General features: G+C 43.8%; 1 protein-coding gene and 1 gene segment (V, D, J or C); both read left to right on the top strand.

Annotated features, from left to right (window-relative positions):
* Positions 1-15001: 15001 nt before the first annotated feature.
* On the top strand, positions 15002-15862 carry LOC114439965 (Ig heavy chain V region 5A-like). The segment is given in 3 exon segments: positions 15002-15050; positions 15135-15432; positions 15856-15862. Coding segments are annotated over 3 exon segments (348 nt in total).
* A 25-nt stretch (positions 15863-15887) lies between these two features.
* Positions 15888-25102, top strand: part of LOC114439964 (uncharacterized) — a 176079-nt gene continuing 166864 nt past the window's right edge. Inside the window, exon 1 of the mRNA XM_028412181.1 lies at positions 15888-15940. Coding sequence (XP_028267982.1) covers positions 15926-15940 — 15 coding nt within the window. The 5' untranslated portion in view covers positions 15888-15925. The remainder of the gene's footprint in view (positions 15941-25102) is intronic.

Genomic DNA, 25102 nt, shown 5'->3' with positions numbered 1-25102 from the left:
CCAAGGAACCACTGACACAGCCTAAAAGTTCACTGTGGGTCTCTGCTTAACTATAAACTCCTTCATTACATCCAGATGTAATACAGATAGGACCCCTTTTATCCTGGTAGTTATTATCAAAACTATCACAGCTAGTTAGCTAATGGGTGTGAGTGTGAGAGTGAATGGTTGTTTCTCTATCTGTATTTGTCCTACAGTGGACAGGACACCTGTCCAGGCTGTACCCTGCCTCTCACCTGCAGACAGCTGGGATAGACTCCAGCCCCCTGTGACCCTGTATTACAGGAAGAGGTGAGTTCAGAAGATGAATGGAACGAAAGACATTGCTGAATGATGACAGCTGTGTGAAATGTGTGTTTGTGTTTTAGGAGGAGTCAATGCAAAACTCTGATCAGCTCCATCTTTACAAAGGTGTCACAGAGTGACGGACAGAGACTTCATCACTGACTGCAGAGACAAACGGCTTTCACAATGATCAGACCTCATTATTTCTTCCTCTGTCTCATTTTATCACTTCACTGTGCTGGTAAGGACAACCACTGATTTCTGACTTCCTGACAGAATGACTGTAGTTAACCAGCTGTTTCCATGTCTGCAGGTACTGAGGGTCAAACACTGACTGAGTCTGAACCAGCGCTGAAAAGACCAGGAGGCTCACACACACTCACCTGTACATATGCAGGGTTCAGTGGAGATCCTAGCATGGCTTGGATCAGACAGGCTGCTGGAAAAGGACTGGAGTGGACTGCATTAATTTGGCATAATGGTGTCAGCAAATACTACTCTCAGTCAGTCCAAGGTCGGTTCAGCATCTCCAGAGACAACAGCAAACAGCAGGTGTATCTGCAGATGAGCAGACTGCAGCCTGAAGACTCTGCTGTGTATTACTGTGCCAGAGAGTCACAGTGACTGAAGGTGGTTGAACAGCTGTACAAAAAATTCACTCACTCGTACATTCAAAGTCACAGAAATAAACTGAATTACATCATCATGTAAACAGTAAACAATGAACTGTTGATGGGATTCATAGTTTTCAGAATTCCATACTTTAATGGTTGAATGCTGCATCAATGGATGCATGTTTGTTAATAAAACAGAACTTTCATGTAACCTGTATTTTCATTTGAATGATTTTTGATTCACAGGTAGAAGCTCCTCCCTCATTAACCCACAATGCAAATCCAGATGTGTTACAAATCATGCTGACAGACTGTGTTCAGTGCTGTGTTCACACCTTCTCTGTCATCATGATGGTCAAACTGTCTGCTGTGTTGACAGCACTCTGTCTGCCCTGTCAGTGACTTCCTGATCCTGAAATGTTCCCTCATGTCAGTTTGTCCATCTCACTTTCTCACGACTCTTTATCTCTGGTTCTTTGGCAGGTTTAAGTGGTCAGACTCTGGAGTCCCTTCCCTCCACTGCAGTGCTGAAGACACCTCGGGAGACTCTCAGTCTCTCCTGCAGAGGATCTGGATTTGATTTCAGTCAGTATGGCATGCACTGGATCAGACAACCTGCAGGAAAAACACTGCAATGGATGGGAGCTATTTGGTATGATGCAAGTAAAACTGTTTATGCGAGCAGCGTGCAGGGACGAACAGAAATCACCAGAGACAACAGCAACAGCATGGTGTACCTGAGACTGAACAACTTACAGCCTGAAGACTCTGCTGTGTATTACTGTGCCAGAGACTCACAGTGTTTAAAGTGATCAGAGAGGCTGTACAAAAACTCCACAGAAAACCTTTTGTATGAACGCCTGAAGGTGGCAGCAGAAGAATTTGGAAAACACTGACACACACACAGACACACACATTTACAGTCTTAAAGCAGCAGCTGACGTTGTGGTTCATCACTTCCTGTTTTTAAAGCTTCCATCAACATGTGCTTTAACAGAAATGACTCATAATGTTTCTATGATTGATTTTATAGATCAATATTGAATATTTTGAGATTGTTTACATGATATAAAGGCCACCAAATGCTGCAGAGCAGAATCAATACATCTGCTTTGTGTCTGAGATGAAGAAGCTGAAGAAACATGTGATTATTAAAATTCTTCAATATATTTAAAGTCATGAAATGAAGATGAAAATGTGCAGAAATTTGCATGAGCTGAGGAGTGTTTCTCTTATAGGAGGAGTCGATGCAAAGCTCTGACCTCTTCCATTTTTTCATGTGTTGCTGCAGAGTTCAAGAATCACTGACAAACACACAGTGTAGAGTGAGCAGAGACAAACAGCTTTAAGTTGTTGTATGCGTGTGTCAGAGGAGAAGACTTCATCCAACATGTGTGCAGCTGTGATGCTGCTGCTGGCAGCTGGATCCTGTGAGCAGCTTTCAGTGGATTCATTAGAAATATTCAGCTGAACGATGGAGATAATGTTGATTTGTGTTTCCACAGGTGTGCACAGTGTCCAACTCATCCAGCCAGACTCACAGGTTGTGCACCCTGGACAGACTCTGACCATCACCTGTCAGGTGTCTGGTTATTCTCTGACTGATAGCAGCTATGCAACAGGCTGGATCAGACAGCGTGAGTGGAAACTGATGGACTGGATTTTTCATATGTGGGGTGGAGGAAACTTTTATCAAAATGAAGCTTTAAAGAAGAAGTTCAGCTTCAGCAGAGACACTTCTGCTGGAAGAGTGACTATAACAGGACAGAACGTGTTGCCTGAAGACTCTGCTGTGTATTACTTTGTGCGTCGTCCTCACAGTGACACAAACCATCAGCAGAGCTGAACAAAAACCCTTCAGTGCCTGAACACTTGTAACATGAAGCCACCAGAGGAGGCGCTCTCACTCCACTGATCAACTCACAGAAACTCTCCAGCATCCATCTGTCTGCTGTTTCCTGTCAGAGAAGCACTGAAGTGTTCCATAACAACAAATTCAAATGAATCAATCATTGATCTAATGGTTCATCATGACTCACAGCAACACCTTCCTAATAACAAAATAAACAGTCTAATATTCAGTTGTTCCTCTGAACTAAGCAAAGTTTTAAAATAGTCTCTTGTTGGAACTGATGAAGAGAAACTTTGAGTTTGAGTCTCTTGTGACCTTTGACCCCTGCAGGCTGTTTTCAGGCTGACTTCACTGCTTCTCTTTCAGCCTCTTATCTTGGTCTCTGTAAGTGCTGCTGTACATGCTGCAGCTTGTTGGTTTCAGGACAGTCTGGACTCTGCAGATGTTCCATCATTTCATATCATCACACATGTACAGCTGTATATGAGCCTTTATGTTAAGGACACAGTAATGAAAACACACTTCCTGTCACAGTTCAGTCCGTCCTTCTTTGATGTCCTTCTCTATGCAAAGTGGACGTCCTCACAGCCTCCTATAAAGACTGGACATCTGCATGGATGCAAACTCAGTGTCCTCCTTTGTTACTCAGCTATAAAGAGCTGAGCTCAGACTGTGGAGTTCACAGCACGTCAGCTTCACCATCAACTATGTTTCCTGCAGCTCTGCTGCTGCTCTTAGCAGCTGGATGTGAGTCTCTGTACATTCATCACATTTAGGAGGTTGTAACCTGATCATTGATCACAAAGAGAATGTTCTTTTTTATAGGTGTGAAGTGTGAACAGCTGACACAGCCAGCCTCTGTGACTGTGCAGCCAGGTCAGAGTCTGACCATCACCTGTCAGGTCTCTTATTCTGTTAGCAGCTACTGGACACACTGGATCAGACAGCCTGCAGGGAAAGGACTGGAGTGGATCGGAAGGAGATATACGGGTGATTCACACTACAAAGATTCACTGAAGAACAAGTTTAGTATCGACTTGGACTCTTCCAACAAAATAGTGACTCTGAACGGACAGAATGTGCAGCCTGAAGACTCTGCTGTGTATTACTGTGCCAGAGAGTCACAGTGTTTAAAGTGATCAGAGAGGCTGTACAAAAACTCCACAGAAAACCTTTTTATGAACACCTGAAGGTGGCAGCAGAAGAATTTGGAAAACACTGACACACACAGACACACACATTTACAGTCTTAAAGCAGCAGCTGACGTTGTGGTTCATCACTTCCTGTTTTTTCCATCAACAGGTGCTTTAAGAGTAATGGAGACTGAAGTGACCATATTTGGAACTGGAGGGAGGAGCTGGCTGAGCTCTCATCCATTTACTTAAGATTTCTTTGGACTTACATGCTCAGACATCTTTTCATTCTTACTTCCTCTCTCTCTCTTTTCTTACTCCTTTATGTCTCTGTGTGGAGATGTCCTCTGTGTCCTCTCCTGCGTGACAAGGAGGACTACAGTATCAGAGGTCTGGATTTCCTGTGTTTCCTCACAGGACTGGTGATTATCTCTGTGTCTTCCATGTTTGTAGGTTTGCACCTGTGTTTTCCTCTGCCCCAGTTCAGGCTCAGTCTGCGTCTTGGTCCGATTCTCAGCATCTTCTCACTGATTTCTTCTCTATTCTTTTGGACATTTGAACCCTTGTTAAAACCTTCTTTCCTTCAGAGGTCATTGACTGTGAGTTTATCTAAACATCACTAACAATACAAAATAAACACTGGTAACACAATCACACTGTGATGAGACAACAACACAACTGTTGTGAAGTATGTGTGTGTTGATGTGTGACTGAACAGCTGATGGACTCGTGGACATCTGTTCAGCACTTTGACCAAATATATCTACAGTCTGTGTGAGGAGGAGTCAATGCAAAACTCAGACGTCTTCCAGCTCTACTTATCTGCCTGCAGAGAGGATGACAGAGGACAGTGGACACACAGTTTAACATGATGGACTGTAGGACAGGACTGCTGCTTCTAACTATCTGCTGGGCAGGTCAAACATACTCACTGATGTTCAGCTCTGTCTTTAAAAAGTGATCAGCTCACAGAGAGGGACTGTTTTCTTCTTTGTCTTGACAGGTGTTGATGGTCAGACTCTGACACAATCTGAAGCAGTGCTGAAAAGTCCTGGAGACTCACACACACTCACCTGTACAGGAGCTGGATTCACATTCAGCAGCTATCGGATGGTCTGGGTCAGACAGGCTGCAGGAAAAGGACTGGAGTGGATTGCATATATAAGCACAGCTAGTTCTCCAATCCATTACTCCCAGTCAGTTCAGGGCAGGTTCACCATCTCCAGAGACGACTCCAGCAGTAAAGTCTTTCTGCAGATGAACCGTCTGCAGCCTGAAGACTCTGCTGGAGGAGAGATGTACAAAAACTACTTCCTGTGTTTATCATCAGCTGAAAACAGTCTCTGTACTGTTATGACAAAATTCACTGGCTCTGATCATTATTGATCACATTATGTCTTCTACACTAAAGCTCTCATCAGTGAGACATTTACAGACATGATCACATGAACAGTAAACACAGTAGCTAAGGTCATGTTCTTATTTGTCACCATACTTTTGTATTTTATCCATTAAAATGAATACTTTAAAGACTGTAAACCAGACTGTATAATCTTATGAGACTGAATGCTTATACAAACATTTTTAGAAGAAACTTTAATAAAAAATGTTCAGAGTTCAGTTTCAGAACCTCAGGTTGTGAATCTGATGCTGACATTGAATTTATTGTATTAAACAAACATATTAAATCACATTCAGTTGTGAACACACATGCTATAACTCATAATGTTTCATACTTGGTGTTTGATGCTTGTTGTCAGTACAGTTTGCTCCAGTCAGAGCGACACTGAAGCTCCACATGGTTGACTGGATGCAAACTCAGTGTCCTCCTTTGTTACTCAGCTATAAAGAGCTGAGCTCAGACTGTGGAGTTCACAGCACGTCAGCTTCACCATCAACCATGTTTCCTGCAGCTCTGCTGCTGCTCTTAGCAGCTGGATGTGAGTCTCTGTACATTCATCAAAGTCAGCAGGTTGGAACCTGATCATTGATCACAAAGAGAATGTTCTTTTTTACAGGTGTGAAGTGTGAACAGCTGACACAGCCAGCCTCTGTGACTGTGCAGCCAGGTCAGAGTCTGACCATCACCTGTCAGGTCTCTTATTCTGTTAGCAGCTGGTACACAGCTTGGATCAGACTGCCTGCAGGGAGAGGACTGGAGTGGATAGGAAGGAGATATACAGGAGGTTCACACTACAAAGATTCACTAAAGAACAAGTTCAGCATCGACTTGGACTCTTCCAACAACAGAGTGACTGTGAACGGACAGAATGTGCAGCCTGAAGACTCTGCTGTGTATTACTGTGCCAGAGACTCACAGTGTTTAAAGTGATCAGAGAGGCTGTACAAAAACTCCACAGAAAACCTTTTTATGAACACCTGAAGGTGGCAGCAGAAGAATTTGGACACTGACACACACATTTACAGTCTTAAAGCAGCAGCTGATGTTGTGGTTCATCACTTCCTGTTTTTAAAGCTTCCATCAACATGTGCTTTAACAGAAATTACTCATAATGTTTGGTCAGTGAGAGCTGCAGTATGTTTGTACACAGAATTTATCCCATGAAGGAGACCTCTCAGAAACACATTCAGAGGTCAAATGACGAGGTCATGAAGGTTGGAGCTTTATTTTCCTAGATATATTTTTGTTTTCATCTTTCCTGTCCACAGTAAGTCCTCCACATACTTAATTTATACAACAACAGTCGTGATCTTTGTCCTGTTTCATTTGGTGGGTGATTCATTGTGATGGCACCGTACAGTTTTTTAAAAATCACCTCCACGTGCAGAGAGCACCACTCCCTACTCTCATTCACTCCCATGTTATGTTGGGTGAATATTCCAGCAACATCCTGAAGATGAAGTCATTTCTGTACTGCTGTCAAAGACATATACCTCAACACACACATATGACATTATATCAATAAATCAATAATGAATGATTGAATGAGACAAACAGGAAGAAAGACGTTGCTGAGTGATGACAGCTGTGTGAAATGTGGTGTGTTTGTGTTTTAGGAGGAGTCAATGCAAAACTCTGATCAGCTCCATCTTTACAAAGGTGTCACAGAGTGACGGACAGAGACTTCATCACTGACTGCAGAGACAAACGGCTTTCACAATGATCAGACCTCATTATTTCTTCCTCTGTCTCATTTTATCACTTCACTGTGCTGGTAAGGACAACCACTGATTTCTGACTTCCTGACAGAATGACTGCAGTTAACCAGCTGTTTCCATGTCTGCAGGTACTGAGGGTCAAACACTGACTGAGTCTGAACCAGCGCTGAAAAGACCAGGAGACTCACACACACTCACCTGTACAGGGTCTGGTTTTGATGTTGGTGGCTATTGGATGGCCTGGATCAGACAGACTGCTGGAAAAGGACTGGAGTGGATTGCATACATCAACAGTGGCAGTGGTAGCAGCAAGTACTACTCTCGGTCAGTCCAAGGCCGGTTCAGCGTCTCCAGAGACAACAACAAACAGCAGGTGTATCTGCAGATGAGCAGACTGCAGCCTGAAGACTCTGCTCTGTATTACTGTGCCAGAGACTCACAGTGACTGAAGGTGGTTGAACAGCTGTACAAAACCTGCAGTCGTCTTTTTTTGGTCAGATTAAAGTTTGATTAAAGTGTCATAATTCACATGTGGAAACAACAATGATACAATAAAACACAAACTTTCAGTTTTTCTCACATGTTTTCTTTTCATTTGTTCTCCACATAAAACAATAATACATTTAAATATTAAACTCTGTATGATGGTTCATGACATCTTCATATATCTTCACATGTTTCTATTTTATCAGCTGCAGTATTTGATGTACATTTACACAATCCTTCACAACACAGTCAGGGATTTTGTCCAGGCCTGCAGCTTTGTGTGGGCTGTAGCTTTCTAAGTACCTGGGTGCTCATGGGATAATGCTGTTGGCCTCAAAGTGTGCATAAAATCAGTCAAAGTCAACATATCTGCTATGGTATAAGTGTTTTACCACCAAGCCGATACAGAACCCTCCATGAGCCCCTCCCTCCTCCTGACGTCCTGATGCAAATCTTGAGTGTGTGCAGTGTACTTGTGTCCTGCTGAGCGCTCTGGTTCTCTGTGTGGAGCATCAGAGGTCAGACGTGCAGCCTCAGGATGATGAACACACTCACTCTGCTGCTGCTCACTCTCTCTCTGCCCTGTGAGTCCTCCTGCTTCCTCCTCTTCCTCCTCTTATCAGAGCACATTTGGAGCCTCGCTCCATCACTGACAGCACAACAAACTTCCCAGATGACCGTCTGACTTTCCTCTCTGCTTCCTGTCTCACTTTGTCCTCAGCAGGTTGTACAGGTCAGAGTATGGAGTCCATTCCTTCCAGTTCAGTGGTCAAACAGCCCGGAGAGACTCTCAGTCTCTCCTGCAGAGGATCTGGATTCACATTTAGCTGCTGTGGTATGAACTGGATCAGACAAGCTGCAGGAAAACCACTGGAATGGATGGGAATTCGTTGGGCTGATAATAGCATTAACTATGCGAGCAGCATGAGAGGACGTCTAGAAATCACCAGAGACAACAGTAACAGCATGGTGCATCTGAGACTGAACAACTTACAGCCTGAAGACTCTGCTGTGTATTACTGTGCGAAATACTCACAGTGTTTAAAGTGATCAGAGAGGCTGTACAAAAACTCCACAGAAAACCTTTTTATGAACACCTGAAGGTGGCAGCAGAAGAATTTGGAAAACACTGACACACATTTACCGCAGCAGCTGACATTGTGGTTCATCACTTCCTGTTTTTTAAAGCTTTTAAAGCTGAAGGAGCTGCTGATCAATTAAACTTTCACACATTGTTCCTCTCCAATAATCACACACATTTCTGTCAGAGCTGCAGGTCTAATCAATGAATCTACATGCTCACACACAGTCTGATCCAGAAGAAGAGCTGTTCACGCCTCTAATTTATTCAGATATATGCAAATAAAGTTCATTCAAAAGGACATGAAGTGTGTGTGTGTGTGTGTGTCAGAGGAGCTGACTTCATCCAACATGTTGTGTGCAGCTGTGATGCTGCTGCTGGCAGCTGGATCCTGTGAGCAGCTTTCAGTGGATTCATACACACATTAGAAATGTTCAGCTGAATGATGGAGATAATGTTGATTTGTGTTTCCACAGGTGTGCACAGTGTCCAACTCATCCAACCAGACTCACAGGTTGTGCAGCCTGGACAGACTCTGACCATCACCTGTCAGGTGTCTGGTTATTCTCTGACTGATGGCAGCTATTCAACACATTGGATCAGACAGCATGAGGGGAAAGGACTGGAGTGGATTGGAATGAGATATACAGGAAGTTCTTACTACAAAGATTCACTGAAGAACAAGTTCAGTATTTCTGAAGACTCTTCCAACATTAGATTGACGCTAACTGGACAGAATGTGCAGCCTGAAGACTCTGCTGTGTATTACTGTGCCAGACAGCCACAGTGTTTAAAGTGATTAGAGAGGCTGTACAAAAACTCCACAGAAAACCTTTTTATGAACACCTGAAGGTGGCAGCAGAAGAATTTGGAAAATACTGACACACACACAGACACACACATTTACAATCTTAAAGCAGCAGCTGACGTTGTGGTTCATCACTTCCTGTTTGTTCCATCAACAGGTGCTTTAAGAGTAATGGAGACTGAAGTGACCATATTTGGAACTGGAGGGTGGAGCTGGCTGAGCTCTCATCAGTTTACTCAAGATTTCTTTGGACACACATGCTCAGACATCCTTTCATTCTTCCTTGCTCTCTCTCGCTCTCTCTTTCTCTTCTTTCTCCTTTGTGTGAGTGTCTCTGTGTGGAGATGTCCTCCTTGTCCTCTCCTGAGTGACAAGGAGGACTACAGTATCATAGGTCTGGATTTCCTGGATTTCCTCACAGGACTGGTGATTACCTCTGTGTCCATGTTTGTAGGTTTGCACCTGTGTTTTCCTCAGCCTCAGTCTGCGTCTTGGTCCGATTCTCAGCATCTTCTCACTGATTTCTTCCCTATGCTTTTGGACATTTGAATCCTTGTTAAACCCTTTGTTTCTCCAGAGGTCATTCACTGTGCGCTTATCTGAACATCATTAACAATGCAAAATAAACACTGGTAACACAATCACACAGTGATGAGACAACAACACAACACAACGGAGCTGAACAAAAACCCCTCAGTGCCTGAACACTTGTAGCATGAAGCCATCAGAGGAGGCGCTCTCACTCCACTGATCAACTCAGCAGTATAATAAATGTGGTAGTTTGTAATTTACAGAGGTTGTTTGTTTGTCTTGTGTCACTTTAAGGACACACTAACAGTGTGTGTGAGTCCTCGACTCTTTTAAAGCTTCATGCTGACATCAAACACACAATCAGTCCTTCAGCTGTCTCACACTAACAGCTGACTGTGTGTCTCAGAGTCCAGCACTGCTCTAACTTTATGTCTAAAATGCAAATCCACACCCTCCCACTCTGTTTCTAGGTCCTCCATATAAACCTGCATAGCTGCAGTCTCAGACCACGTCCCACCATGACAGTCACACACAGCGTCCTCCTCCTGGCTCTCATTTCAGGTGAGTGAAGTCCAGCAGAGGAAGAGAGACGCAGCTTCACATGTCTAAACTCTGTGTCTCTTCCAGCTGCTCGGGGTCAGTCCCTCACCTCCTCAGAGCCGGTGATCAGCAGAGCAGGAGCGTCCGTCACTCTGTCCTGCAAAGTACAGGGACTCCCTCTGTCTTGGCTGCACTGGATTCGTCAGAAAGCAGGAAGAGGACTAGAGTGGATCGGACACATCAATGATGGAACTGGCACCGTATTTGCACAAAGCCTGCAGGGCCAGTTTTCCATCAGTAAAGACACTTCCCAGAATGCCGTGCATTTAGTGGGAGGAGTCTGAAAGAAGAAGACTCTGCTGTGTATTACTGTGCATGAGAGCCACAGTGACACAAGAGGCGACAATGCTGTACAAAAACAGAGACCTCTGTGAGAGGAGCACTGAGGCATGTCAGGCCTTAAAAACACATGGAAGCCTCTGAGACTCTGGCTGTTTGTCCACATGTTCAGTCAGTGTGGACTCAGTGTTCACTGCTACACAAAGTATTTTATTCCCACTTGAACATAAAGAACACATCAAGGTGTTGAAACTGAGACATTTAACATTTCATGGAAACTATTAGCTCCTTCTGAATCTGATGGCAGCAACACATCTAAAAAAAGTTGGAACAGTGGCAACAAAAGGCTGCAAAAGTAACAACTGATGCATTTGAGCATTTGGTAACTAATCATGTTAATTAGCAGCAGGTGAGCAACATGACTGAGTATAAAAGGAGCATTTCAGAGAGGCCAGAGAACTGGAATCCAACCCAGAACCTGAGGCCACAGTGCTAACCACTGCAGCACTGTGCTGCCTCTAAAGAACATTTGAATGTTTTTCTGATTTTATGAACACATTTTCTCACATTGTTACATTTTCACTGAGCTGAACAGAGCAGCTCTGTCTGGTTGGTTTATTGTTGCTTTCATGGCTACATGTGCTGAAGTTGGTGTCTGTGCTGCAGCTCTGGACAAAGGAATCTGACCACTGTAAATGTACACAGACAGTCATTCATGTGTGTTGTTCAAAACTAAATGAAGAAATGAGTCAAATACATATTAAAATAGAGCAAATAGAAACATCAATAAATCAATAATGAATGATTGAATGAGACAAACAGGAAGAAAGACGTTGCTGAGTGATGACAGCTGTGTGAAATGTGGTGTGTTTGTGTTTTAGGAGGAGTCAATGCAAAACTCTGATCAGCTCCATCTTTACAAAGGTGTCACAGAGTGACGGACAGAGACTTCATCACTGACTGCAGAGACAAACGGCTTTCACAATGATCAGACCTCATTATTTCTTCCTCTGTCTCATTTTATCACTTCACTGTGCTGGTAAGGACAACCACTGATTTCTGACTTCCTGACAGAATGACTGCAGTTAACCAGCTGTTTCCATGTCTGCAGGTACTGAGGGTCAAACACTGACTGAGTCTGAACCAGCGCTGAAAATACCAGGAGACTCACACACACTCACCTGTACATATGCAGGGTTCAGTAGCACTCCTAGCATAGCTTGGATCAGACAGGCTGCTGGAAAAGGACTGGAGTGGATTGCTGTTATCTATACTACTACCACTTATTACTCTCAGTCAGTCCAAGGCCGGTTCACCATCTCCAGAGACAACAGCAAACAGCAGGTGTATCTGCAGATGAGCAGCTTGCAGCCTGAAGACTCTGCTTTGTATTACTGTGCCAGAGAGTCACAGTGATACAAACCATCAGCAGAGCTGAACAAAAACCCCTCAGTGCCTGAACACTTGTAACATGAAGCCACCAGAGGAGGCGCTCTCACTCCACTGATCAACTCACAGAACCTCTCCAGCATCCATCTGTCTTCTGTTTCCTGTTTGGGGAAGTCTGAAGTGATCAGAGAGGCTGTACAAAATCTACTTCCTGTGTTCGCTGTTATCTAAAACATCCACTGACAGTGATCATTATTGATCACATGACTGTCATGATCAAAAGTTAGTGCCTCTTCTTTGTTTCAGTGTAAAAACATGATACATATATCTGATCATAGAGGGTCTTTGTGTTAGACAAAAACAACCTCAGATGAACAACATATAACTTTTTCACTGTATTTATTTATTCAAAATGAAGCTAAAACAGCAGGTGCTGCTGACCATCAGTCCTTGATGAATTGATCATCAGCAGGTGTGCAGCCCTCTCAGTGTCTTCATGGGACGTTCTATGCAAATGTGTGCTCCCTTATAAACACAGCATGTGTCATCCTCCTGTCAGCTGTAACACAAACAGTCTGTAAATCTGACAAAGTCTCTGATCACATCACAGAATGGGAGGTTTGACTTTCTGCACTTTATTCTTCATAGTTTGTGTTCATGGTGAGAAAATCATTTCTGCTTCAAAGCTCTGGAGATGTTTGCTCTGCTGTGATGGATGATGGTCAGAATGTGTCTGTTTGCAGGAGTTTGCAGTGAGATCAGACTGCAGCAGACCCCCTCTGAGCTGAAAAGACCTGGAGACACAGTGAAGATGTCCTGTGTCATATCAGGTTACAGCATGACGAGCTACAATATTCACTGGATACAGCAGAAACCAGGGAAAGCTCTGGAGTGGATTGGGTGGATGAACACAGGTTCAAACTCTGCGAGCTACAGCAGCTCCTTTCAGAGTCGTTTCTCCATGACTGAAGATGTTTCCAGCAGCACTCAGTACCTCCAGATCAGCAGGCTGACAGCAGAAGATTCTGCTGTTTACTTCTGTGCTCGACACACAGTGACTGAAGAGAGCAGAGCAGCTGTACAAAAACCTCCACACACACACACACACACACACACACACACACACACACACACACACACACACATGTGACCTCAGAGACACTTCTATCCACATCTTCACACACTTCATGATGTTCCAACACTCAGACCTCATTATAAACATCACAGAGGACACATGAAAGAGGAAGAGGCTGAAAGTGTTTTATTGACTGTGAGTTTATCTGAACATCATTAACAATATAAAATAAACACTGGTAACACAATCACACTGTGATGAGACAACAACACAACTGTTGTGAAGTATGTGTGTGTTGATGTGTGACTGAACAGCTGATGGACTCGTGGACATCTGTTCAGCACTTTGACCAAATATATCTACAGTCTGTGTGAGGAGGAGTTAATGCAAAACTCAGACGTCTTCCAGCTCTACTTATCTGCCTGCAGAGAGGATGACAGAGGACAGTGGACACACAGTTTAACATGATGGACTGTAGGACAGGACTGCTGCTTCTAACTATCTGCTGGGCAGGTCAAACATACTCACTGATGTTCAGCTCTGTCTTTAAAAAGTGATCAGCTCACAGAGAGGGACTGTTTTCTCCTTTGTCTTGACAGGTGTTGATGGTCAGACTCTGACACAATCTGAAGCAGTGCTGAAAAGTCCTGGAGACTCACACACACTCACCTGTACAGGAGCTGGACTCTCATTAAGCAGCTACTGGATGGGCTGGATCAGACAGGCTGCTGGAAAAGGACTGGAGTGGGTCGCAACTACTACTAATGATGGGAGAACCTTCTACTCTCAGTCAGTCCAAGGCCGGTTCAGCGTCTCCAGAGACAACAGCAAACAGCAGGTGTATCTGCAGATGAGCAGACTGCAGCCTGAAGACTCTGCTGTGTATTACTGTGCCAGAGACTCACAGTGACACAAACCATCAGCAGAGCTGAACAAAAACCCCTCAGTGCCTGAACACTTGTAACATGAAGCCACCAGAGGAGGCGCTCTCACTCCACTGATCAACTCACCAGTATTCATCAGTCTTTTGATCCCTGTTGGTGCCCAGAATTCATCCCATGAAGGAGAAACACCTTCAGAGGTCAAAGGTCAGAAAGAGCAAAGATCGATAAGTTCATAAAGTTTTATGTATCACTCTGAAACCATCAAGAATTCATGTTGATTTATGACTTTAATTTCAGAGTAACATGAAGCAACAGGCAGCAGGTGTGTGTTAACACAATGACAGGAGAGAAAAACAAAAATCAATGGTGTTAGAGAAGCAGCGGTTCCTCTGAAAGGGCTGTAGGTTGTGTTTACCTGATACTAAGACCCACTATGATCATTGTGTGTTATGTTTTACACAACAGTAATGAATACAAGGAGTACTGACTACTGAACATGACTTTATTTCTTCCTTAAATACATCACATAGCTTCAGTTCCTGAGCAGCACATGTATCTGTGCACGACTTCAAAATAAGAGTCTGATGAGTCTGTGATACAAAACCTTAGTGTTTCTGTAGAATGTGACTCTGGATGCTGAGATTAAAGTCAAAGTCCTGAGGAGAAAACATTTAGAAAGAGCTGCTGTGACTGCAGGAATGTTCCAATAAGTGCTGCAGTATGATGAGTAACAGACACAAAGCAGAGGTGCTCTGACTCCACTTAGAGCCACAGTGATGCTTTGATTCATTCTATGCAAACTGGGCCACATTTGTGCAGCTATAAAAACACCAGAGTGTCAGTGAAGCTCACAGTGTGTCAGACTCAACATGTTCTCTGCTGCTCTGCTGCTGCTGTTAGCAGCTGGATCCTGTGAGTCTCTTTGGATTCATCACAGTCAGCAGCTCTTTGTGCACTTCATCATTTCTGACCAAATAGTTTCTTCTTTCTTTACAGGTGTGAAGTGTGAACAGCTGACACAGCCAGCCTCTGTGGCTGTGCAGCCAGGTCAGAGTCTGACCATCACCTGTCAGGTCTCTTACTCTGTTAGCAGCTGGTACACCGCTTGGATCAGACAACCTGCAGGGAAAGGACTGGAGTGGATCGGAATGAGATATACAGGAGGTTCATACTACAAAGATTCACTGAAGAACAAGTTCAGCATCGACGTGGATTCTTCCAACAACAGAGTGACTCTGAACGGACAGAATGTGCAGCCTGAAGACTCTGCTGTGTATTACTGTGCCAGAGACTCACAGTGTTTAAAGTGATCAGAGAGGCTGTACAAAAACTCCACAGAAAACCTTTTTATGAACACCTGAAGGTGGCAGCAGAAGAATTTGGAAAACACTGACACACAGACAGACACACACATTTACAGTCTTAAAGCAGCAGCTGACGTTGTGGTTCATCACTTCCTGTTTTTTAAAGCTTCAACATGTGCTTTAACAGAAATGACTCATAATGTTTCCATGATTGACTTTAAAGATCAATATTGAATATATTGAGATTGTATATATGATATAAAGGCCACCAAACGCTGCAGTCATGAATTTAAAGTCATGAAATGAAGATGAAAATGTGCAGAAATTTGCATGAGTTGAGGAGTGTTTCTCTTTGAGGAGGAGGAGTCGATGCAAAGCTCTGACCTCTTCCATCTTTTAATGTGTTGCTGCAGAGTTTAAGACTGAATCACTGACACACACACAGTGTAGCGTGAGCAGAGACAAACAGCTTTAAGTTGTTGTATGTGTGTGTCAGAGGAGCTGACTTCATCCAACATGTTGTGTGCAGCTGTGATGCTGCTGCTGGCAGCTGGATCCTGTGAGCAGCTTTCAGTGGATTCATACACACATTAGAAATGTTCAGCTGAATGATGGAGATAATGTTGATTTGTGTTTCCACAGGTGTGCACAGTGTCCAACTCATCCAGCCAGACTCACAGGTTGTGCAGCCTGGACAGACTCTGACCATCACCTGTCAGGTGTCTGGTTATTCTCTGACTGATAGCAGCTATGAAACACATTGGATCAGACAGCGTGAGGGGAAAGGACTGGAGTGGATTGGAAGGAGATATAGAGGAATTTCCTACTACAAAGATTCACTGAAAAACAAGTTCAGTATTTCTGAAGACTCTTCCAACATTAGATTGATTCTAACCGGACAGAATGTGCAGCCTGAAGACTCTGCTGTGTATTACTGTGCCAGATACTCACAGTGACACAAACCATCAGCAGAGCTGAACAAAAACCCCTCAGTGCCTGAACACTTCTGACATGAAGCCACCAGAGGAGGCGCTCTCACTCCACTGATCAACTCACAGAAACTCTCCAGCATCCGTCTGTGTTCTGTTTCCTCTTTATATTAATGAAGTTTGAAGAGAGGCTGTACAAAAACTACTTCCTGTGTTTACTGTTATCTAAAACATCATTATTGATCACATGACTGTCATGATCAAAAGTTTGTGCCTCCTCTTTGTTTCTGTGTAAAAACATGATAAATGTATCAGATCATAGAGGGTCTTTGTGTTAGACAGAAACAACTTCTGCTGCTCATCTTTACTTTGATTACTATCAAATTACTATTACTACTTATGGACTGACGATATATATAGATATCCATTATTATATAATCACTGTTTCATCTTGCTGTCATGTTTGCTCTGTACTGTATCATGTTTGTATCATGTTTGCTCCTCTCTCTCTCTCTCTCTCTCTCTCTCTCTCTCTCTCTCTCTCCTTCATCCTCGGGTCCTGCTTAAGGTTTCTTCCTCTTAAAGGGAGTTTTTCCTTGCCACAGGTCTCTTGGGGGGCTCGGGTTCTGGGTCTCACGCTCTGAGTTTCTGTGAAGCGCTTTGAGACAATTTCTGATTGTAAAATGCGCTATATAAATAAAACTGAATTGAATTGAACTTCAGATGAACAACATATAACTTTTTCACTGTATTTATTTATTCAAAATGAAGCTAAACCAGCAGGTGCTGCTACAAAAACCTCCACAAACACACACATGACCTCAGAGACACTTCTATCCACATCTTCACACACTTCATGATGTTCCATCACTCAGACCTCATTATAAACATCACAGAGGACACATGAAGTTATTTTAAAAAGAGGAAGAGGCTGAAAGTGTTTTATTGACTGTGAGTTTATCTGAACATCATTAACAATACAAAATAAACACTGGTAACACAATCACACTGTGATGAGACAACAACACAACTGTTGTGAAGTATGTGTGTGTTGATGTGTGACTGAACAGCTGATGGACTCGTGGACATCTGTTCAGCACTTTGACCAAATATATCTACAGTCTGTGTGAGGAGGAGTCAATGCAAAACTCAGACGTCTTCCAGCTCTACTTATCTGCCTGCAGAGAGAATGACAGAGGACAGTGGACACACAGTTTAACATGATGGACTGTAGGACAGGACTGCTGCTTCTAACTATCTGCTGGGCAGGTCAAACATACTCACTGATGTTCAGCTCTGTCTTTAAAAAGTGATCAGCTCACAGAGAGGGACTGTTTTCTCCTTTGTCTTGACAGGTGTTGATGGTCAGACTCTGACACAATCTGAAGCAGTGCTGAAAAGTCCTGGAGACTCACACACACTCACCTGTACAGGAGCTGGATTCACATTTAGCAGCTATCAAATGGTCTGGGTCAGACAGGCTGCTGGAAAAGGACTGGAGTGGATTGCGTTAATTTACACTGATGGTAGCGGCAAGTACTACTCTCAGTCAGTCCAAGGCCGGTTCAGCGTCTCCAGAGACAACAACAAACGGCAGGTGTATCTGCAGATGAGCAGACTGCAGCCTGAAGACTCAGCTGTGTATTACTGTGCCAGAGACTCACAGTGACACAAACCATCAGCAGAGCTGAACAAAAACCCCTCAGTGCCTGAACACTTGTAGAGCACATTTGGAGCCTCGCTCCGTCACTGACAGCACAACAAACTTCCCAGATGACCGTCTGACTTTCCTCTCTGCTTCCTGTCTCACTTTGTCCTCAGCAGGTTGTACAGGTCAGAGTATGGAGTCCATTCCTTCCAGTTCAGTGGTCAAACAGCCCGGAGAGACTCTCAGTCTCTCCTGCAGAGGATCTGGATTTGATTTTAGCTGTTGTTATATGCACTGGATCAGACAAGCTGCAGGAAAACCACTGGAATGGATCGGGTTTGGTACCAATAATCCCAGCAGCAACCGCTATGCGAGCAGTGTGAGTGGACGTGCAGAAATTAACAAAGATACAAGTAACAGCATGGTGCATCTGAGACTGAACAACTTACAGCCTGAAGACTCTGCTGTGTATTACTGTGCCAGAGACTCACAGTGTTTAAAGTGATTAGAGAGGCTGTACAAAAACATCAACAAAAAACCTTTTTATAAACACCTGAAGGTGGCAGCAGAAGAATTTGGAAAACACTGACACACACACAGACACACACATTTACAATCTTAAAGCAGCAGCTGACGTTGTGTTTTATCTCTTTTTTCCATCAACAGGTGCTTTAAGAGTAATGGAGACTGAAGTAAAAATATTTGGAACTGGGGGGCGGAGCTGGCTGAGCTCCCATCCATTTACTCAAGATTCCTTTGGACACACATGCTCAGACATCCTTTCATTCTTTCTTCCTCTCTCGCTCTCTCTTTCTCTTCTTCCACCTTAGTGTGAGTGTGTCTCTGTGTGGAGATGTCCTCTTTGTCCTCTCTTGAGTGACAAGGAGGACTACAGTATCATAGGTCTGGATTTCCTGTATTTCCTCAGAGGACTGGTGATTACCTCTGTGTCCATGTTTGTAGGTTTGCACCTGTGTTTTCCTCAGCCTCAGTCTGCGTCTTGGTCCGATTCTCAGCATCTTCTCACTGATTTCTTCCCTATGCTTTTGGACATTTGAATCCTTGTTAAACCCTTTGTTTCTCCAGAGGTCATTCACTGTGAGTTTATCTGAACATCATTAACAATGCAAAATAAACACTGGTAACACAATCACACTGTGATGAGACAACAACACAACACAACAGAGCTGAACAAAAACCCCTCAGTGCCTGAACACTTGTAGCATGAAGCCACCAGAGGAGGCGCTCTCACTCCACTGATCAACTCAGCAGTATAATAAATGTGGTAGTTTGTAATTTACAGAGGTTGTTTGTGTGTCTTGTGTCACTTTTGAGTCCTCGACTCTTTTAAAGCTTCATGCTGACATCAAACACACAATCAGTCCTTCAGCTGTCTCACACTAACAGCTGACTGTGTGTCTCAGAGTCCAGCACTGCTTAATCTTTATGTTTAAAATGCAAATCCACACCCTCCTACTCTGGTTGTAGGTCCTCCATATAAACCTGCACAGCTGCAGTCTCAGACCACGTCCCACCATGACAGTCGCACACAGCGTCCTCCTTCTGGCTCTCATTTCAGGTGAGTGAAGTCCAGCAGAGGAACAGAGACGCAGCTTCACATGTCTAAACTCTGTGTCTCTTCCAGCTGCTCGGGGTCAGTCCCTCACCTCCTCGGAGCCGGTGATCAGCAGAGCAGGAGCGTCCGTCACTCTGTCCTGCAAAGTACAGGGACTCCCTCTGTCTTGGCTGCACTGGATTCGTCAGAAAACAGGAAGAGGACTGGAGTGGATCGGACGCATTGATTCTGGAAGTGGCACCGTATTTGCACAAAGCCTGCAGGGCCAGTTTTCCATCAGTAAAGACACTTCCCAGAATGCCGTGCATTTAGTGGTAAGGAGTCTGAAAGAAGAAGACTCTGCTGTGTATTACTGTGCACGAGAGCCACAATGACACAAGAGGCGACAACGCTGTGCAAAAACAGAGACCTCTGTGAGAGGAGCACTGAGACATGTCAGGCCTTAAAAACACATGGAAGCCTCTGAGACTCTGGCCGTTTGTCCACATGTTCAGTCAGTGTGGACTCAGTGTTCACTGCTACACAAAGTATTTTATTCCCACTTGAACATAAAGAACACATCAAGGTGTTGAAACTGAGACATTTTAACATTTCATGGAAACTATTAGCTCCTTCGGAATCTGATGGCAGCAACACATCTAAAAAAAGTTGGAACAGTGGCAACAAAAGGCTGCAAAAGTAACAACAGATGCATTTGAGCATTTGGTAACTAATCATGTTAATTACCAGCAGGTGAGAAACATGACTGAGTATAAAAGGAGCATTTCAGAGAGGCCAGAGAGCTGGAATCCAACCCAGAACCTGAGGCCACAGTGCTAACCACTGCAGCACTGTGCTGCCTCTAAAAGAACATTTGAATGTTTGTCTGATTTTATGAACACATTTTCTCACATTGTTACATTTTCACTGAGCTGAACAGAGCAGCTCTGTCTGGTTGGTTTATTGTTGCTTTCATGGCTACATGTGCTGAAGTTGGTGTCTGCTACAGATCTGGACAAAGGACTCTGACCACTGTAAATGTACACAGACAGTCATTCATGTGTGTTGTTCAAAACTAAATGAAGAAATGAGTCAAATACATATTAAAATAGAACAAATAGAAACATCAATAAATCAATAATTAATGATTGAATGAGACAAACAGGAAGAAATATGTTGCTGAATGATGACAGCTGTGTGAAATGTGGTGTGTTTGTGTTTTAGGAGGAGTCAATGCAAAACTCTGATCAGCTCCATCTTTACAAAGGTGTCACAGAGTGACGGACAGAGACTTCATCACTGACTGCAGAGACAAACGGCTTTCACAATGATCAGACCTCATTATTTCTTCCTCTGTCTCATTTTATCACTTCACTGTGCTGGTAAGGACAACCACTGATTTCTGACTTCCTGACAGAATGACTGCAGTTAACCAGCTGTTTCCATGTCTGCAGGTACTCAGGGTCAAACACTGACTGAGTCTGAACCAGCGCTGAAAAGACCAGGAGACTCACACACACTCACCTGTACATATGCAGGGTTCAGTAGCACTCCTGATGTAGCTTGGATCAGACAGGCTGCTGGAAAAGGACTGGAGTGGATTGCTGTTATCTATACTACTAGCACTTATTACTCTCAGTCAGTCCAAGGCCGGTTCACCATCTCCAGAGACAACAACAAACAGCAGGTGTATCTGCAGATGAGCAGACTGCAGCCTGAAGACTCTGCTGTGTATTACTGTGCCAGAGAGTCACAGTGACACAAACCATCAGCAGAGATGAACAAAAACCCCTCAGTGCCTGAACACTTGTAACATGAAGCCACCAGAGGAGGCGCTCTCACTCCACTGATCAACTCACAGAACCTCTCCAGCATCCATCTGTCTTCTGTTTCCTGTTTGGGAAAGTTTGAAGTGATCAGAGAGGCTGTACAAAATCTACCTCCTGTGTTCACTGTTATCTAAAACATCTACTGACAGTGATCATTATTGATCACATGACTGTCATGATCAAAAGTTAGTGCCTCCTCTTTGTTTCAGTGTAAAAACATGATAAATATATCTGATCATAGAGGGTCTTTGTGTTAGACAAAAACAAGCTCAGATGAACAACAAATACATTTTTCACTGTCTGTATTTATTTATTTATTCAAAATGAAGCTAAACCAGCAGGTGCTGCTGACCATCAGTCCTTGATGAATTGATCAGCAGGTGTGTGCTCCCTTATGAACACAGCGTGTGTCATCCTCCTGTCAGCTGTAACACAAACAGTCTGTAAATCTGACAAAGTCTCTGATCAGATCACAGAATGGGAGGTTTGACTTTCTGCACTTTATTCTTCATAGTTTGTGTTCATGGTGAGAAAATCATTTCTGCTTGAAGCTCTGGAGATGTTTGCTCTGCTGTGATGGATGATGGTCAGAATGTGTCTCTTTGCAGGAGTTTGCAGTGAGATCAGACAGCAGCAGACCCTCTCTGAGCTGAAAATACCTGGAGACACAGTGAAGATGTCCTGTGTCATATCAGGTTACAGCATGACGAGCAGCAATATTCACTGGATACAGCAGAAACCAGGGAAAGCTCTGGAGTGGATTGGGTGGATGGACACAGGTTCAAACTCTGCGAGCTACAGCAGCTCCTTTCAGAGTCGTTTCTCCATGACTGAAGATGTTTCCAGCAGCACTCAGTACCTCCAGATCAGCAGGCTGACAGCAGAAGATTCTGCTGTTTACTTCTGTGCTCGACACACAGTGACTGAAGAGAGCAAAGCAGCTGTACAAAAACCTCCACACACACACACATGTGACCTCAGACACACTTCTATCCACATCTTCACACACTTCATGATGTTCCATCACTCAGACCTCATTATAAACATCACAGAGGACACATGCAGTTACTTTAAAAACAGGAAGAGGCTGAAAGTGTTTTATTGACTGTGAGTTTATCTGAACATCATTAACAATACAAAATAAACACTGGTAACACAATCACACTGTGATGAGACAACAACACAACTGTTGTGAAGTATGTGTGTGTTGATGTGTGACTGAACAGCTGATGGTCTCGTGAACATCTGTTCAGCACTTTGACCTAATATATCTACAGTCTGTGTGAGGAGGAGTCAATGCAAAACTCAGACGTCTTCCAGCTCTACTTATCTGCCTGCAGAGAGGATGGCAGAGGACAGTGGACACACAGTTTAACATGATGGACTGTAGGACAGGACTGCTGCTTCTAACTATCTGCTGGGCAGGTCAAACATACTCACTGATGTTCAGCTCTGTCTTTAAAAAGTGATCAGCTCACAGAGAGGGACTGTTTTCTTCTTTGTCTTGACAGGTGTTGATGGTCAGACTCTGACACAATCTGAAGCAGTGCTGAAAAGTCCTGGAGACTCACACACACTAAGCTGTACAGGAGCTGGATTCACATTCAGCAGCCACTGGATGCACTGGGTCAGACAGGCTGCTGGAAAAGGACTGGAGTGGGTCGCAACTGAAGCTCTTAGTAGCGGCAAATTCTACTCTCAGTCAGTCCAAGGCCGGTTCAGTGTCTCCAGAGACAACAACAAACAGCAGGTGTATCTGCAGATGAGCAGACTGCAGACTGAAGACTCTGCTGTGTATTACTGTGCCAGACACTCACAGTGACACAAACCATCAGCAGAGCTGAACAAAAACCCCTCAGTGCCTGAACACTTGTAACCTGAAGCCACCAGAGGAGGCGCTCTCACTCCACTGATCAACTCACAGAAACTCTCCAGCATCCATCTGTCTTCTGTTTCCTGTCAGAGAAGCACTGAAGTGTTTCATAACAACAAATTCAAATGAATCAATCATTGATCTAATGGTTCATCATGACTCACAGCAACACCTTCTTAATAACAACATACACAGTTTAATGTTAATTTTTTTACTCTGAACTAAGCAGAGTTTTAAAATAGTCTCACATTTGTTGGAACTGATGAAGAGAAACTACAGTTTGAGTCTCTTGTGACCTTTGACCCCTGCAGGCTGTTTTCAGGCTGACTTCACTGCTTCTCTTTCAGCCTCTTATCTTGGTCTCTGTAAGTGCTGCTGTACATGCTGCAGCTTGTTGGTTTCAGGACAGTCTGGACTCTGCAGATGTTCCATCATTTCATATCATCACACATGTACAGCTGTATATGAGCCTTTATGTTAAGGACACAGTAATGAAAACACACTTCCTGTCACAGCACAGTCCGTCCTTCTTTGATGTCCTTTTCTATGCAAAGTGGACGTCCTCACAGCCTCCTATAAAGACTGGACATCTGCATGGATGCAAACTCAGTGTCCTCCTTTGTTACTCAGCTATAAAGAGCTGAGCTCAGACTGTGGAGTTCACAGCACGTCAGCTTCACCATCAACCATGTTTCCTGCAGCTCTGCTGCTGCTCTTAGCAGCTGGATGTGAGTCTCTGTACATTCATCAGCAGGTTGTAACCTGATCATTGATCACAAAGAGAATGTGCTTTTTTACAGGTGTGAAGTGTGAACAGCTGACACAGCCAGCCTCTGTGGCTGTGCAGCCAGGTCAGAGTCTGACTATCACCTGTCAGGTCTCTTACTCTGTTAGCAGCTACTGGACACACTGGATCAGACAGCCTGCAGGGAAAGGACTGGAGTGGATCGGAATGAGATATACAGGAGGTTCATACTACAAAGATTCACTGAAGAACAAGTTCACTATATCTGCAGATTCTTCCAACAACAGAGTGACTCTGAACGGACAGAATGTGCAGACTGAAGACTCTGCTGTGTATTACTGTGCCAGAGACTCACAGTGTTTAAAGTGATCAGAGAGGCTGTACAAAAACTCCACAGAAAACCTTTTTATGAACACCTGAAGGTGGCAGCAGAAGAATTTGGAAAACACTGACACACACAGTCTTACAGTCTTAAAGCAGCAGCTGACGTTGTGGTTCATCGCTTCCTGTTTTTTAAAGCTTCCATCAACATGTGCTATAACAGAAGGTGCAAGAGAAATTAAGACACAGCAGGACAGAGAGAGCATTTTAATTTCACTCAAGCCAAGGAACCACTGACACAGCCTAAAAGTTCACTGTGGGTCTCTGCTTAACAATAAGCTCCTTCATTACATCCAGATGTAATACAGATAGGACCCCTTTTATCCTGGTAGTTATTATCAAAATGATTACAGCTAGTTAGCTAATGGGTGTGAGTGTGAGAGTGAATGGTTGTTTGTCTATCTGTATTTGTCCTACAATGGAAGGGACCAGGCTGTACCCTGCCTCTCACCTGCAGATAGCGGGGATAGACTCCAGCCCCCTGTGAGCCTGTACTACAGGAAGAGGTGAGTTCAGAAGATGGATGGAAAGAAAGACATTGCTGAGTGATGACAGCTGTGTGAAATGTGGTGTGTTTGTGTTTTAGGAGGAGTCAATGCAAATCTCTGATCAGCTCTATCTTTACAAAGGTGTCACAGAGTGATGGACAGAGACTTCATCACTGACTGCAGAGACAAACGGCTTTCACAATGATCAGACC

This window comes from Parambassis ranga, chromosome 8 (genome assembly GCF_900634625.1).
Source record: "Parambassis ranga chromosome 8, fParRan2.1, whole genome shotgun sequence".
Lineage (NCBI taxonomy): Eukaryota > Metazoa > Chordata > Actinopteri > Ambassidae > Parambassis > Parambassis ranga.
The sequence above is the reverse complement of the archived record's forward strand: the minus strand, read 5'-3'. Positions and strand labels throughout refer to the sequence as shown.